The sequence below is a fragment of the Trichechus manatus genome, unplaced genomic scaffold (assembly GCF_000243295.1).
Source record: "Trichechus manatus latirostris isolate Lorelei unplaced genomic scaffold, TriManLat1.0 scaffold00205, whole genome shotgun sequence".
NCBI classification, from domain to species: Eukaryota; Metazoa; Chordata; class Mammalia; order Sirenia; family Trichechidae; genus Trichechus; species Trichechus manatus.
In genome coordinates, this window is record NW_004444141.1 from 4288498 (window position 1) to 4304818 (window position 16321).

Sequence of the window (16321 nt, forward strand, 5' to 3'; positions counted from 1 at the left end):
AGAAGGCAGTTATCAATGCTACTATGCCACGTACAGTAGAAAATGTTTGTCATTTCTCCTAAAAAGCTAAAAGCACATTAGGGATGTCATTAATCACTCCCATATGGAGCTGAGGCATAAAATTTTAAGGCTAGGGGAGCCTACAAAGTCATTTATTTCTGTTCCACTGACACCTGAAAGTTTACATTTTCTTAAGCATTATTCATTTATGAACCAAAACTTTCCAGAAAGTAGGCCAGGTTTATTCTACACAGAGAAACACTTCAGTGTGACAGCATGAACAGTGTTTTAGAGTGAGGCATTCTGTCATAGCTAAACTAAATCATGCCACTGCACAGTAAACCCATCACCTCTTGGTCTGTCTGAACTGTGCATGTACCACTCGCCAGCCCCAGGAGCATTACTGTGTATTCTTGAAAAATAATCAAGTACTCTTTGCAATCTTTACTTCTAATCATGTTATTTCAATATTTCTCACAGGGTTAGTTCACTGTACTTAATTATCATCAGTATTCTACGACATCTAGATTTTAAGTTATAAATGTAACTGACTAAAATCCTCATTATTACAACCCCATGAGAACCAGTTTTCTATCAGGAAAGAAACAGCAAGGTACAGCAAAGGCATACTATTAATTTTCTATAATCTAAAGCATTTAGCGATACAACTTTATTTACAAAAAACCCCAAAAACTTGTTAAAAATAAAAAAGATAAAGCTATTTTCAGCACAGTAATAATCTGTTATGAAGTGATAAGGACACAGGCATTATAAAGTGCTACACTATAGCAAAAGCTCAAACTGAGAAGAGCTAATTATGGGTAACAGCACTGACTTAATTTTTATAACTTTATATATCATTACTGCTGGTATAAATTTGGGGCTTTTTGTATTTAAGCCAACTTTAATTAATTTGGTTCCTTCTCAGCAATTTCTATAGCTCTGAGGTAATCAAAAAATTTTAAGTGAATTCTTACCATTTGTAATAATTGCACTTGTAGCTGCAGGAACTTTAAACTAAAAAGGAGAAAAAGTAAAAGGGAAAAAAAAGTGTATATATATATTAATTATAACTATAAAATACAGTTAGTAAGGATGAGATGCATATAATCAATTCTACAGTTCTAAAATGTGATATATCTCCTAGGATAATGTAATTTGCCTTATTTTTAAAGAATACTGTCCTCCAAATACTGATTTTCATCATATCTATGACACCACTGATAGTAAGATAGATCTTTTGTTCCACAATACCAAATGAAAACAACACTGCCAATTAACCTATGACCCAATCAGTATTTACTTTTTCAGAATGAGACATGTCAATACCATCATATTGTCTTCCTGCATAAGCATAGCAACAATATAAGCAGAATACACTGATTAGAATATTCCTACAATCTCCTCACAGAAATGGCAAGTTCCAAACAGGAGCTCTCTTGTGTTTAACAGGAGGGGGCAACATAAGATTTTCAGAAAATAACCAAGGCTCACATTCCTTCCTCTGATGCTCCTTAAATGATTGCTGACTTAAATCTAGAAGAAATGCTGTAGTCCGGCTATACCACCAGGACGTAACAACTAAGTTCATTTAGGTGAAGGCAACAACCATTAGATAACTGTGACTGTCACATGGCCAACAGTAAGATTCCACTGATAGGTGACACGTCCTTATTTCAAAAATGTCGTAAAAAGATGGGCTTTTGAATCAATGAAATATAGTATTAAACTTACTGGTAGCCAGAAGACCGAATTCTTCTCTTAATGTTCTAGAAGCCAGCAACTGCCAAAGTGTGTTCATACACAGTTCATTCATTTATCCAACAAATATTTATCAAGTACCTCTGTTCTTTGGATTAGTTTTACAGATACTACAGTTGAGTTCTGTGGTCAAATATGTTTATGAAGTACGAGGTTAAATTAGTAGTCTTCTCAAAAGCCTTTAATATGCTGCTAATAGGTCCCTGCATTCGATTCCTAACCTCAAGTTCGGTGGTTCAAACCCACCCAGTGGCACTGCGACAGAAACACCTAATAATCTGCTTCTGTGAAGACGACAGCCACGAAAACCCTAGGGAGCTTGGTTCTACTGTAACACGTGTGGCTGCCATGAGTCAGAAGCAACTTGACAGCAACAGGTCTGGTTTTTGGTTCTGTAGTATATTTAATTCCAAGAAGGATATAGTATATAAGGTGTTTCCCACATTTTCTGGCCACTGATGCCATTTTTCAGACTCCCACACCCACCCCGCCCCAATTTTATAGTTCTAGTAGTCTGGTGAAAACACTTTGAAGTGTTATAAATGCTCTCTAATAGTGACACGTACATAGTTGTGGGAAAAAAACAAACAACTGAGAGCTTACTTTACATTACTAATTGAAGAATCAAGTTTTACAATAAGAACTTACTATGCATAAGAACTATTTCTTGCTACAGGATTCTTTACCCAATTAAAAAAGAATTTTACTTTCAATATAGTACAATCTTAACTGTAAATGTCCTTTCAAAGATTTAAAATGTGTAAATATTAAACCTACTTTAAGATAACCTCAAAATGTACTTTAATAAGTAAATTTTAAAAAATTTTGTTTGTAGATGTTATAATGCTCAATAAAACTTTGATCAAATACCCAAATTAATTATAAGACACCTTAGATTTTTAAAACGTGAATCCTACAGTTTGCAGCTATCCTTCTGATTACTACTCTTAAATCATGCCCATTCTAAGATGAACTGTGCATTTTCTAAAGCATACCCATGTAATGGCAACACATTTTATGAACGTTAAAAAACAAAAGCAACTGCTAACACATTTTTCCCCTTTTTCAGTATGTGGAAGCAATGGTTAAACGGAAATTTGGGGAAGAATCAGTAGTAATGTAAAATACAGTAACTACATTTGTTTTACACTATATACAAATTTCTTACGTAAATAACAGATTTTCTCCTGGGTGCAAAGTGCAGTTTTTTTTTTTTTTTTTTAGCAGATCCCAAAAATCTGTAGTTTGTGATGTTAAGAGGCTCTTCTCAGGGCTTTGACAATTGATTACTTAGTTAAATAAATCCCCAGTTGTCTGTTTGGGAGTTTATTTTTTTATTAAGAGAATTTTACTAGGACTTTAAATCCACAAACTCTTGGTGATTCTAGTCTACTTTTGTTCTTGTTGAAAGATTCTACAATGTCATCTTGTGAAAAGCCCTCTCAGCAGTTGCTTGGATGTCACATCCTTTCTAACTGTGACACTCATGAGTCAAATTAATCACAAGCTACATGAATGCTTTAATTGATAAGTCTTTGCGTGAAGTTTTTTAGTTTCTTTTCTATAGCATATTTATTACTATTTTCTTATACTTTAACTAGAAGCCTAAGATCGCAACAGTGCCTTTGCCTTATAAAGGACAGACAATAAAGTAACTATAAAATATATATCATAGCTTATCAGATCTATTTCTTAAATCTGGAAATCCTGGGATTTATGTCCCAGATCAAGACTATTTCTTGCAAGTGATCTAGCAGCAAAAAGACAACGCTGTATTCAAATTTGTTGCTCATCTCTTTTTACTTTTTTGAACGAAGAACAGATCAAAGTGACTACAAAACACGAACTATCACTTTTCAGTGAAACTCTAAATGAGTGATGAACGTTGTCTGTGGTACCTGACAACAGCTTACGAGGAGCTGTTAAGTACTGACGGGTTGGCTGACTTCCCATTAATCGCCTCAGTAAAGGGTGGGATTATGGGTTGAGCTGTTTTTTTATTCAGTTATCAAAATTATTTTTCTAACCATAAACTTTTCTGAAGTTTTAGAACCAAAAATTTGGATTGGGGTACTCTGTATTTGTATAGCGCTTTTAATTTTGAAAGTTTTTTTTATAAATGCATTCACTTTAATCAGACAGGAAGTCCAGGCATTAACTACTCCCATTTTACAGACTTAAAAAAATCAAGGAAGAGAGAAGCTGAGGGACCTGCCCTAAGTCACACAGCTAATTAAGGATACAATTAAATCAGAACCTCAGGCTCCCAGGAAACATTCTGGTGCCTTTTCCACCATATCAAGCTACTTTTCCAAGTGTCATGTCAAAATAGTTGCTTTATGAATGTTTCTGATGATAATTTTAGATGCAAAAACTTTTATTTCTTAAAAACAGAAAACCCAAACACATTTTCAGAAACTAGACACTTAAAAACATCAGGTTTTACTGAGCATTTTACCATGTGCTCATTATAAAAAAATTGGAAAATATAATAAACTAAAAAAATCCTAAAAAACCTTGTAATTCTAGAAACAAAGCTAGTAAAAATACAAGATTCAGAGCACAGAGTGATATAATGTTCTTTTCCAAAAAATTAGCATATCAACAGTGTCTTTTCAATTTCAATATAAATTCTTCTCTTAACTTTCATTCTTCTTCTATGTGTAAATAAGCCTTAACTTTCTGACAGCCTAAACCAAAATAAAAACCACCGTTGCAGTCAAGCTGATTCCAATTCATGGTGACCCCACATGTTACAGAACAGGACTTCTCATAGGATTTTCCTGGCCGTAAGCAGACTGCCAGGTCGTTCGTGGCACCACTGGGTAGGTTCGAACAGCCAACCTTCAGGTTAGTAGCAGAGAGCGAACTGTTTGCTTCACCCAGGGGCCTTTAACAGTATAAATCCAGTGACTGATTAATCCACATCGAATTGGGAGTCAAAGTGCATTACAATACAAAGATTTCTGATACGTGTTACCAAACTACATTCCATAAAGGTTGTTCCAATTTCCATACTTACTTCTTCTGCTGCAAACTTTAAGACTGCTGTGAAAGGTGTATTTTCAGGAACACTGAGTCTGCAAGAAGAATTAAAAAGAATCCCAAAAACCAAAGTTTTTTTTGTTCTTTTTTAAACCCTTTGTTCCTTAGCTCAACTAATGTAGCAGACCTGGGCAAAGCTGTCTTGAGTTTGAAGGTTGGATTTTTTATTTAACATTACACTCATTCACACTTATTCACTCTAAAGAGAAAAAAACCTATTAGCCTTATAGCTGAGATGGTGCCCCCCACTTGAAAATAACAACCCATACAGTTGTAGATTTATACACTTTTAAAGCTTTGGAACAAATAGGTCTTCCATACGGGATGTTGTTTGCAGGATGGATTTGAAAAAACACGTCTCCCCTTAGTCAGTACACTTTGCGTCCTCCAGGTTCAGTCTAAGCTTTCCACCAGATGAAGTAATGCTTCCATTTTCATGGTAAGTAGAGGCTACCTGGGGAGCATCATAGCATCCAAAAGCTTTTCACAAACTCACCTGTGATCTCATCTGATCATGTCTAAAACAGGAAAGCAAGTCAACAAAAAATGACAAAGTTCACTATGGCAAAATGCTAAAAATGTGGCGACTGTTCTACCTTTTATTTTATCATTTGAAAAACGGCTTAGGATGATCAGAAATACTGTTTTGGATGAGGATGCATGATTTTGCTAATTGACAAATAAGTACATTAAGGACAGTTGATAAACTTAGATGTTTTTCTTTATTAATGATTTAGCCCCAGGGTCAATCTGTATGATTTTTCCAATTTAAAAAACTAAAAAAAGAAAAAAATTGGTATTATACACTAGGAAAACACTAAAGACACAGGACACAGTAAGAGGTTAAAGAAAAAGTAAAATAAAAAATAAGGTTTCTAATGTAAAATAAATTACAATGATTAAAAGAAAGAAAACCAGGTTCTCTTTCAAAACAGGAAAGAGTGACTGGAAGATTAACATCTCTCTTCAAAACTTCTCTGTTTATTACCATTCATCTTATTCTTTAAGGTCTTAATACCAAAGTAAAATAAAAAAATAAGGTTTCTAATGTAAAATAAATTCCAGTGATTAAAAGAAAGAAAACCAGGTTCTCTTTCAAAACAGGAAAGAGTGACTGGAAGATTAACATCTCTCTTCAAAACTTCTCTGTTTATTACCATTCATCTTATTCTTTAAGGTCTTAATACCAACTACCATAATGTAACATTCTCACGTACATGACCGTTTTTTCAGTTAGTCTGCAGATCTCTAAATATAAGAATGATTATATCCGCTACAGCACATCTCTACTTCCAATATAAGAGAAGTGTGAAAAGATTTCTTGTCTGCCCCCATTCCAAACATAGAAAAAAAAGGGTGAAAAAGCGTATCATTTTTTTTCTTTTCTGTCTCTTTTTTTTGGAAAGGTCAAGAGAGAATAAAAACACATTCCTAATGTATAGTCGTTTCTTTAAAAATTATCTAATAATGTGAGAATTTATAAAACAAGGAATAAATAGTACCTTGCAAGTATTTCCAGAATATATCTAGTTTAAAATCTGAGATTCTTTTTCCTGAAATTCTGCTTCCAAAAAGAGTACTTCGAAAACCTCAGGGTTTCAATTTACTTTACATTTGGAGAATTGGAACTATCCTTGCAATATATAACTCAATGTCATATTGATATCTGTTAAAATAAATTTCTATCTATATTAAGTTGGTAAGACTGTTCACAGAAAAGACAGTAAAACACATATGAAAACTTGTATTTTATATGTGTTCTAACCGGCAGAAAACGAGAGTGACTGCGAGTGACTGCAATTCTGTAGCCCTTCTCTCTACTCGAAGCTGTGTGTTTGCCAGTCAGTATCACTTTGTAAACTGGCACTGGTGTTATACTGATATTTTGAAAAGAAAACAGAACTCTCCGTACATTAAAGTGAATATTTAAACTGCTGGCATCATTTGTTCTTTCTTTTAATAACTATTCCATATAAACAGAACTGCAACGAAACTTGAAAAGTGTTACTATAAAGAATCAGAAAAAAGTACTCTAGAAAACTAGAGAAGGGAGAAATCAAATTCTAGACAATTACAAACATCTTCACAGAGGTGAAACGTGGATTATTAAAGGATTTTGTCTCTTAAGATGTGGTCGTGATGTTGCATTCCACGCACAGAAAAGACCATGTATGAAGGCAGGGCGCACCCAAAGGGCTGGTCAGCTTGGGAACAGTGTGGCTGAAGCTTCAGCTAAGTGATGGTGGTGGCGGAGAATGAAGAAGAGGTGGTGGAAAATAAAACTAGAGTGCAAGACTTAGACGGAGAGAGAGTCAAAGGTGTTTTAATTCACCCTGTATACAAAAAATGTTTAATTTCAGCATTTCTGTAACTTAGTTGCAATACAAACAGTAAGCGTCATAAGCAACAACTAAACAAAACAAATAATAAAAATTATGACACTCCCAAAAATAAATCTAGAACTACCTGAAACAACCTACTTTCTAGAACTCAACTATCAGTAATGCTTAACTCAAGGAAGTTTCTCTATCAAAGCATATGTCTGCCTGCTTGGCAAGTAAAAAGTGACTTCAAAGAATTAAAGCATGATGTTTTGCAAATCTAGCTGTTCTAATACCCAAGTTACCATTTACTTTGAATAGGAGATATAGCATAACTATACACATGCACGTTATGTATATACAGACACACAGCCACACACATACTAAACAATATGTATGCTTACTAAATTCATTCAGTCACCACATATTAAATGAGCTGGTACAACGTTCAGGCACTCTTACACTGATACTGTCCTACTCCATTCTCCCCCCTCCCTTTCCTTCTAGAATATGTTTACACATTGTGGAGAATAATCCAGTACAGAGGGAGAAAGCAATGATGGTGAGAGAAGAGTTTTGGACTCTATCTACTTGAATCTTGAGACTAAAATGGATGGGTTCCAGAGCCCAAGTGGGACAGTTGGCTTTTTACAGGAGTAAAGTCATGCTTCCCATTCTACCAGGATGGGAGAAGAAATACAGGTTTATAGACGTAGATTAAAAAAAAAAAAAAAAAAGTACGTCTCACATACTTTGGACATGTTATCAGGAGGGATCAGTCCCTGGAGAAGGACATCATGCCTGGTAAAGTAGAGGGTCAGCGAAAAAGAGGAGACCCTCAATGACATGGACTGATACAGTGGCTGCAACAACGGGCTCAAGCCTAACAACGATTATGAAGATGGCGCGGGACCGGGCAGTGTTTTGTTCTGTTGTACACAGGGTCACTGTGCGTCAGAACGAACTAGATGCCACCTAACGACAACATATGTAGTAGTAAATTTATAAATGTGGTGATGGAAAGAGCAGAGAATTTCTCCCTGATAGCTTGGGAACGGGAAAACGAGTCTTAGGAAGTCTGAACAAATATTAAAAAAAAAAAAAAAAATCCTTTTAGAGAAAAGGAGGAAAGTGAACAAACTCCAGAAATATAGTAGGTTGCTGGATGCTGCTGAGTACAATCATGATTCTTACACATAACCCATCGGACTGATGATGTACTTTGCTCTGGCAACGTCCAGTTATGTACAGAAAACACGTGGCTGGGTTCAGAGTTGGTGTTTCACCAAGCACTTCCTAAAACCTCTTTCCCTAAGACCCGTTTCCCCCTATTCCCAAGCCATCAGAGAGAAATTCTCTGATCTTTCCATCACCACATTTATAAATTTACTACGACACCTATAAACCTGTATTTCTTCTCCCATCCTGGAAGAATGGGAAGCACGACTTTACTCCTGTAAAAAGCCAACTGCCCCACTTGGGCTCTGGAACCCATCCATTTTAGTCTCAAGATTCAAGTAGATGGAGTCCAAAACTCCTCTCTCACCATCATTGCTTTCTCCCTCTGTACTGGATTATTCCCATCAGTGTGTAAACATACTCTAGAAGAAAGAGGGAGGAGAGAGAAGCTGGGGGTGCCAGAGTTGAGGGTGTTTGCAGGAGAGTGATTTAAAGATGGACCCCGAACTCTAAGCTAAGGAGTAGAGATGTGGGGTAAGGTGTGTGTGTGGGGTGGAGGGAGTGGTAGTTATAAATTGAAAACTCGGTGAGATCAATGGCTTATCAGCAGTAAAATGCTGCAGAGGAGATATTAAAGTCAGCTGGGAGGAGAGAATAGGATTACCTATAATAAGAGTTCCTGAAAACGACTCTTTGGAGATGACACAATTACTGCAGATGAAAGGTTCTGGTCGGTGACCATGCACACCTGAGATAAGGTGGAAAAAGGATCATTTGGAGATGGAAACATCAAGAGGAAAGGAAGGTTGGGAGGGAGCATGGGCCATGGATGGGCTACTGAACTCACTGACATTAGTAACAGCTGTTATCAGTTCAGTATGCCTAAAATCCTGTTGTATTCCGATTCTTCACTGTATTTCATTCGCCTTCCAGCTGCAATAACCTCAGGAGTATTGACTTAAAGTCACAGAAAGGTCCAAATGAGTATGTGGTTGGACTACTGCAAATCCATCATCTCAACTGCCAAGGATAAGGAAAGGCCTCGCACGGTAAAGGTGTCATGTTTCCGTATTTTCCGTTCCTACTAAAAACTCTTTAAATCCCAACACAGAAACTCGTGATTTGAAGCACACTGCCTTGTGATCCCCGAATGCTGAATGCACGCACACATCAAGAATCAGGAGTCTGGCAGTAACAGCCATCCCAGATTTCAGAGCCTGGACCGGGAGGTCTCCCTACCTTCCCCTAACAGCCGCTCACAGTAGGGAAAGGCCGTTCTAACCCTGGCAGAGGAGGAGTTCCAGAACCCCACCAGCCCGCCAGAGCCCTGTCCCCAAGTCCCCCCACTCCCCTCCGCCCAGAAGGAACTCGAGGGGAGACGGCCACCAGCAGAGCCGTTCCCGTGCCCACACCGCGCCCTCGTGCACGAGCCAGCCGACACCCTCCTCCCAGCCTCCCGCGGGAGCGGCTCGGCGAGCCTCAGGGCGCCACGGGTGGAGCAGTTCCGCGGCTCGGCCACCCCGCCGGTCCGGCCCGTCCAGCCCCCAGGGGCCCACCGCGGCGCGGCCACTCACACTTTGTACGGCAGCCGCGGGTCCGACGTCAGCGTGATCTTAAAGGAAACCTTCGACCTGAGGAGGACGGCGGGAGAGAGTTAGGGTCAGGCAGCAGGGCCGCGGAGCGGGGCAGCTGGGGAGCAAATACGTACATGGTGAGCGGTCAGGCCGGCTCCCTCGCGCCGACTACGCCGAGCGCCGCCCCCGGGGCCGCCCCGCACCCGGGCCACGTCTCCTTCATGGACTGGGGACCTCCAACCTTGCTGCTGTTCAAGATGGTGCCTGAAAGTTGCCTCCAGATGGTCACGTTAGGTGGAGCCTTCAACTTACAGACAGCTAATATTTTTGCATTTAGATACTAAAGTATGGACTGTGTGAAGAGAATACTTCCCCAAGTGTCGTTATTTGCTGCAGTATTTTTAGTCAGGCAGTGCAAACGTGGTATAGACAGGCGGCCTCTAGGCCCCAGCGGGCAGGTTAGGGCGGAAGTAAGCGAACTGAGAAACTGGCGGAAGAGCGAGTTGGGAGGAAGGCGGCGCGGAGGGCGGGGCGGGGGAGGGGACGGGGGCGGGGTCATGGCCTGAGGCGCCCCCAAGTTGCTAAGGCAACGCACCCTAAGTGCAGCCCATAGATTCTGTAGAAACTAGAATCTTAATCTGCTTTAGTGTTCGTATTCTGCCTTTCCAGCAAACCAACCCTGTTATTCTCATATTTTTTCCTTCACACTTTACTCTCCATTACTGACTTCTAATTTGTAACAGACAACAGAGTTAGCACAGTAACATAGAACGGAGAGAACACTGCATCTTTTAGACGCATGCTGGGGTTGGTGAGAAACACAAGTTCCCTGTACCTTGAGGAACTTGGCATCTAGTTGGGCAGACCGACCCATAAACAGGAGATTTCAATAGTTTGTGAAGTGATTTAATAGGATTAAGCACAGGGCGCCAGGTTGCCGATCATCAACCACATTTATTCAGTTTAACAACAAATTCTGAACCCTTTCTCTGTGCTAGGCTGTAAGCAAAACGCTGGGGATCCCAAGATGAGAAAAACAGATAGGTGCCAACCTCCTAGGATCTAACAACCAGAGGTTCTTGTACTGAGGAGTACCAATCTATTCCAAATCTAAGCATCTGTGTTTGGAAAAGAAACGTCTCTCTCACAACGATTGTAGTGCCCTGTTGCAGACCGCTGCAATTAATAGGAAAAAACAGGTGGGTGCTAACGTAACAGGGGGGATCTAGGTAATCTTTAGGGTGTGGGTTTGGTTCTTAAGGGGAGATAGCTAGGAGAGGACCAGGGAAGAACTGCAGTGGGTATGCTGAATTCCAGTTTCAAATTTGCCGTAATTTTGTAGCAGACTGCTCCTCTATTGCCGAGATCTCCCCAAAGAGAAAACACTGCTTTTGGTTGCAAGAAAGTGTTGTTTTTTGTTTGTTTGTTTGAAACCCTGGTGGCGTGGTGGTTAAGAGCCTTGCCTGCTTAACCAAAAGGTTGGCAGTTCAAATGCAGCAGGTGCGCCTTGGAAACCATGTGGAGGTTCTGCTCTGTCCTGTAGGGTCACTATGAGTCGGAATTGACTCCATGGCAACAGGTTTGGGTTGTTTTGTTTTGTTTTGTTTTTTGTTTTTTTAATTTTATTGTACATTAGGTGAAAGCTTACAGAGCAAATTAGTTTCCCATTCCAGAGTTCATACATAATGTGTTCCATGACATTGGTTTCCTTCTCCGCAAGGAAATGTTTTTAGTTACCGTGGAATCCGGACTGCAACCCCATGCACAACAGAAGGAAAGGTTGCCTGATCCTGTGCCATCTTCACACTCAGTAGTGTGCTTGAGTCTATTGTAGAGACCACTGTGTATTCTGAGCGTCTTCCAACCTAAGGGGCTCATCTTCTACACTATATCAGACAATATTGTTGTTGTGATCCATAAAATTTTTACTGGCTAGTCTGTCTTAGTCTGGAAACTCTGCTGAAACCTGCCCACCATGGCTGACCCTGCTGAAATCTGAATTACTGGTGATGTAGTCTCCAGCATCACAGCAACACATAAGCCACCACCATATGACAAACTGACAGACGGATGGTGGGGTAGGGTCGTAGAGCTCCAGTGTTCTCATGTCATTTGTTGTCTTGTTCACTTTTTAAAATGTCTCTCTGTATATATAGAAAGATGGACACAAATATTGATTAATAGACTGGGATATCAACAGTATAGCTTTAAGAGCAGAAAGGACGGAAGTAGTGGCTGTGACTCAGATTTCTGAGAATGGCAATGCAGAGAAAACTACTTGTGCCTAACTGATGTCAGCTAGCCAAATAGCAAAGGGAAGCTTAAGGTATGTACTTACTCCCTATATTTCCAAGAATACACATTAGGTATTTTTAAACAAAGTTTGTATCATGCTATCTGTAGTTTGGTTTCTGCTCAAGTGTAAAAGCATGTGGAAAAATCCTAAAGGGAAAAATTATTTTGATTAAAGAATTTTTATTGAATGTATAAAAAGTAGTAAAAACAGGATTCATCCCCAGGCAGTATGACTTCAGAACTCACATGCTTTTTGCCTCTTCAGAAAATATATTGATATAACATATGATATCAAAATTACAAAGGAAAACACATAATACCCTCAAAAGATGTTGAAAAGTATACATTCCTACGTGTTTAGGATTCAGTCCCCCAACTCTACTCCTGCATGTTTGTCTCCTCATAGTCATGATGTAATTTCCAGAGCCTCTGAGTTTTACTTTTATTGGGACAAGAAGAGAAATGATGAATGAATTTATTTATATTCAGCATTTTAATTGTTGTTGTTTTAACTTTGCTAAGGCATTTTGAAATTGGGATATTTTAGCAAAAGAAGGACCTTCTCGTTCATTGAAAAATTAAAGAGCCGAAGTACAGTTAATGGCTGTAAACAGAAGCAAACTCAGGATTTTGGAAAGTAATTGGAAAATCCAATATTTAATACAACAAACAACATAAATGGCCTAATGTGTTTTGGAAGGACTCCGATTAGTATCATGTACAGGCACAAATAATTGTAGAAGTACACAGTGTAACCACATTAGAACTCAATAATGTTAACGAAAAATACCAACATTCTGTTTGCAAACACATATAAATTTCTCTACTAAAAAAGAATTGATAAGAAATTAAATTTATATAAGGACAAAAAGATTTGCTGACATAGTCATAAAAATTCACCTTACTGGTTATTGCTGTAGCCAGGTTAAATAAAACAGAAAACACGCTGGATTTGGATGCTAATAACAGTGTCTTCCTAATGTTTTACCATAAGTTGACTGTGTGTATAATAATTATGACTAAAACCATCTGACAGTCAAGTTATATAATTGTGGAAGGCTTAAACTGGGGGAAATCTTAGGATTACCTCTTCCAAACTTTCTGTATTACAGAAAAGAAATTGTAGCCTGATCAGTTAATAAATAGATATTTTTATAGTAGTTTAGCTTAGTCATTTTTTTTTCTATTACCTTTTCTCCCCCACAATCCTCTAAGGAAGAGGAGACATAAGGTTCTGAAGAGAAAATTGGGCCAATGATAATAATGGCTAAAATTTACAAAAATGTATTTTGTGCCAGGTATTATGTTAAGTACTGTATACAAGTGTAATAGACTTGAAGCATTAATCTTGGCTATAAGTTGCAATCAATGAAAAGGAGCCTCATGCAAAGAGGAGAGGTGATCTAATAGACAGAAATCCTTTGCCATCAAGTCAGTTCTGACTCATAGCAGCCCTATAGGCAGAAGCACTTGGGAATAATTAAAAGCTGTGTTGATCCTCAAAATAAAGACTAGAGTGTTAGGGAATGTTTGAGTTCCTTGAGCCAAAGAGTACAATGAAATTAAGGTAGGATTGGAACCAATGGTTAACACAGAGAAGCACCTTGGAAGAAAGGCCTGATGATCTGCTTCGAAAAATCAGTCATTGAAAGCCCTGTGGAGCACAGTTCTACTCTGACACACACGGGGTCGCCTTGAGTTGGAATCGACTCCGCGGCAACTGGTTGGAAGACTAGGCAATGGCCTTACAGGAAATTACAGCTTTAATGTACTACACCTGATTATACACTACTTTTCCAGTGTTTACTGAAATTGGAGGAGAAGAAACAACAGGCTTTTCTAGGAAGGTTATCAGCTCACTATAAAGCTTATTGCAAGATTTATAATTTATTAACTATAGAATTTGTAAAATACCTCTATTACAAAACCAAAACCAAAAAACCAAACCCGCTGGTGTTGAGTGGATTCCAAATCATAGCAACCCTGTGGGACAAAGTAGAACTACCCCATGGGGTTTTCAAGGTTGTGATCTTTATGGAAGCAGACTGCCAGATCTTGGTCCCACGGAGCAGTTAGCTGGTTCTAACTGCTGACCTTTCAGTTAGCAGTGGAGCTTAGTACCATTTAGATAGAGAAAAGATTCTACCCATTTTTTTTTTTTTTAACCAGGAACTTTCCAAGACTTCTTCGGCCTTTTGAAAAATCATGTCACCAACAGCAGCATACTCATGGTATTTGAGTTTCCAGTCAACATAGCTGCATCAGGATGTCTTTGTGGTTGTCGTATTGATGGTGACCCTACATACTTATAAAGTGGTGCGTTAGCCATTCCACTAGGATCCCATGTTTAAACGTGCTATGAAACTTACATATCGAAGTACATAACACTTTATAATAATTTACTTTTATCCGATAGGACATTGTCTTGGTTTCCTAGAACTGCTGTAACAAAAAATACAAGTGGGAGGCTTTAAAGAACAGGAATTTATTGTGTTTGGGGAGCCTGGAAGCCCAAATCAAGACATCAGCTCTACAAGAAGGTCTTTCCTGTGGTAGTTCTGGGCATTCCTTGGCTTGTAGATGGTTTCTCACTGGTCTCTTCCCCCTGTGTGTGTCTGTTTTGTCTTTTTATAAGACATGTCTAAGGGATTAGGTTTAGGACCCATCCTACTCCGGTATGACCTCATTAACATAACAAAAAAACTTATTTCCAAACAGGGTCACATTTACAGGTACACTGTAGGATTTTAAACATATGTTTCTGAGGCACACATCCATAATAGACATAGTATACATTTTTAAAATTATGTGCGTAGGTGGCCTGTATTATCTAGAAATCTATATTCAGGATAAAACAAAACAAAAACCAAACTGGTTGCCATCGAGTTGATTCCAACTTATAGTGACCCCCATGTCAGAATAAAAAAGGGAGCATTAAAATGTTTGTAATAAAAAGGGGGCATTGAGAACCACTGAATCGTGTATTCCAACACATCTGTAATGGTTTCTCACTTCTCATACTAAAAACCAAACTCATTGCCGTTGAGTTGATTCCCACTATATGATATATGACATGTGGTATGTGATCTATTATATGTGATATGTTATATATATGATGCAATATATAAGACTGCATAATATATAATATAAACATATATAACATAAGCCTACATAACATGACTGTATAACATATATATAATAAATCTAGAGGATTTTCCCTTCTCTCTCTCTTTCTTTCTCTCACTGTTTCGAGCCAACTTCTGCCTAGTGGCACAAAGTTAACCTGCATTTTCACTGTGAAATCAAAGTTTTTCTTTTTTTTTTCAGAATCAATTGTCTTTATTTATTTTATTGTGATTTAGGTAAAACTTTACAGAGCAAATTAGTTTCTCATTAAACAGTTTATACACAAATTGTTTTGTGACATTCGTTGCCATCCCCTCAATATGTCAACACTCTACCCTTCTCCACCTCAGTTTCCCTGTTTCCATTTGTCCAGTTTTCCTGTACCTTCCTGCTTTCTTGTCTTTGCTTTTGGGCTGGAGTGCCCATTAGTCTCCTATACATGGTTGAGCTATAAAGCATTTCCCTCAAGTGTGTTATTATTGGCCTTGTAGACCTGTCTAATCTTTGGCTGAAAGGTAAACCTGAGGAGTGACTTCAGTACTGAGTTAAGAGGGTATCCAGGGGCCACACTCTCGGGGTTTCTCCAGTCTTTGTGAGACCAGAAAGCCTAGTCTTTTTTTTTTTTTTTTTAATTGTACTTTAGATGAAGGTTCACAAAACAAATAGTTTCTCATTAAACAGTCAGTACACATATTGTTTTATGACACTGGTTAACAAACCCATGACATGTCAACACTCTCCCTTCACGACCTTGGAGGAACTTTTTTTTTGTTGAAAATACATATAGCCAAAGCTACACTATTTCAAAAGTTTCTACATGTACAATTCAGTGACATTGAATACACTCTTCCAGTTGTGCTGCTATTCTCACTATCCTTTTCCAAATTATTCTGTCACCATTATCTCAGTCTGGTGGAGGCCTTGGTAGCTGTGGACCATTAGTCCTTAGGACTAATCTTTTCCTTGTATCCTGTTCTCTTCATTCTCCCTTGCTCCCGAATGGATGAGACCAGTGGAGTA

General features: G+C 38.5%; 1 protein-coding gene across 1 annotated transcript; it reads right to left on the bottom strand.

Moving 5' to 3' along the window:
* Positions 1-389: 389 nt before the first annotated feature.
* Positions 390-10129, bottom strand: UFM1 (ubiquitin fold modifier 1). Its single transcript, XM_023742226.1, has 4 exons — positions 10015-10129; positions 9881-9937; positions 4784-4841; positions 390-1017 (listed from the first exon to the last, which is right to left on the bottom strand). Coding segments are annotated over exons 1-4 (183 nt in total). The 5' UTR covers positions 10017-10129; the 3' UTR covers positions 390-951.
* Between the last annotated feature and the right edge of the window lie 6192 nt (positions 10130-16321).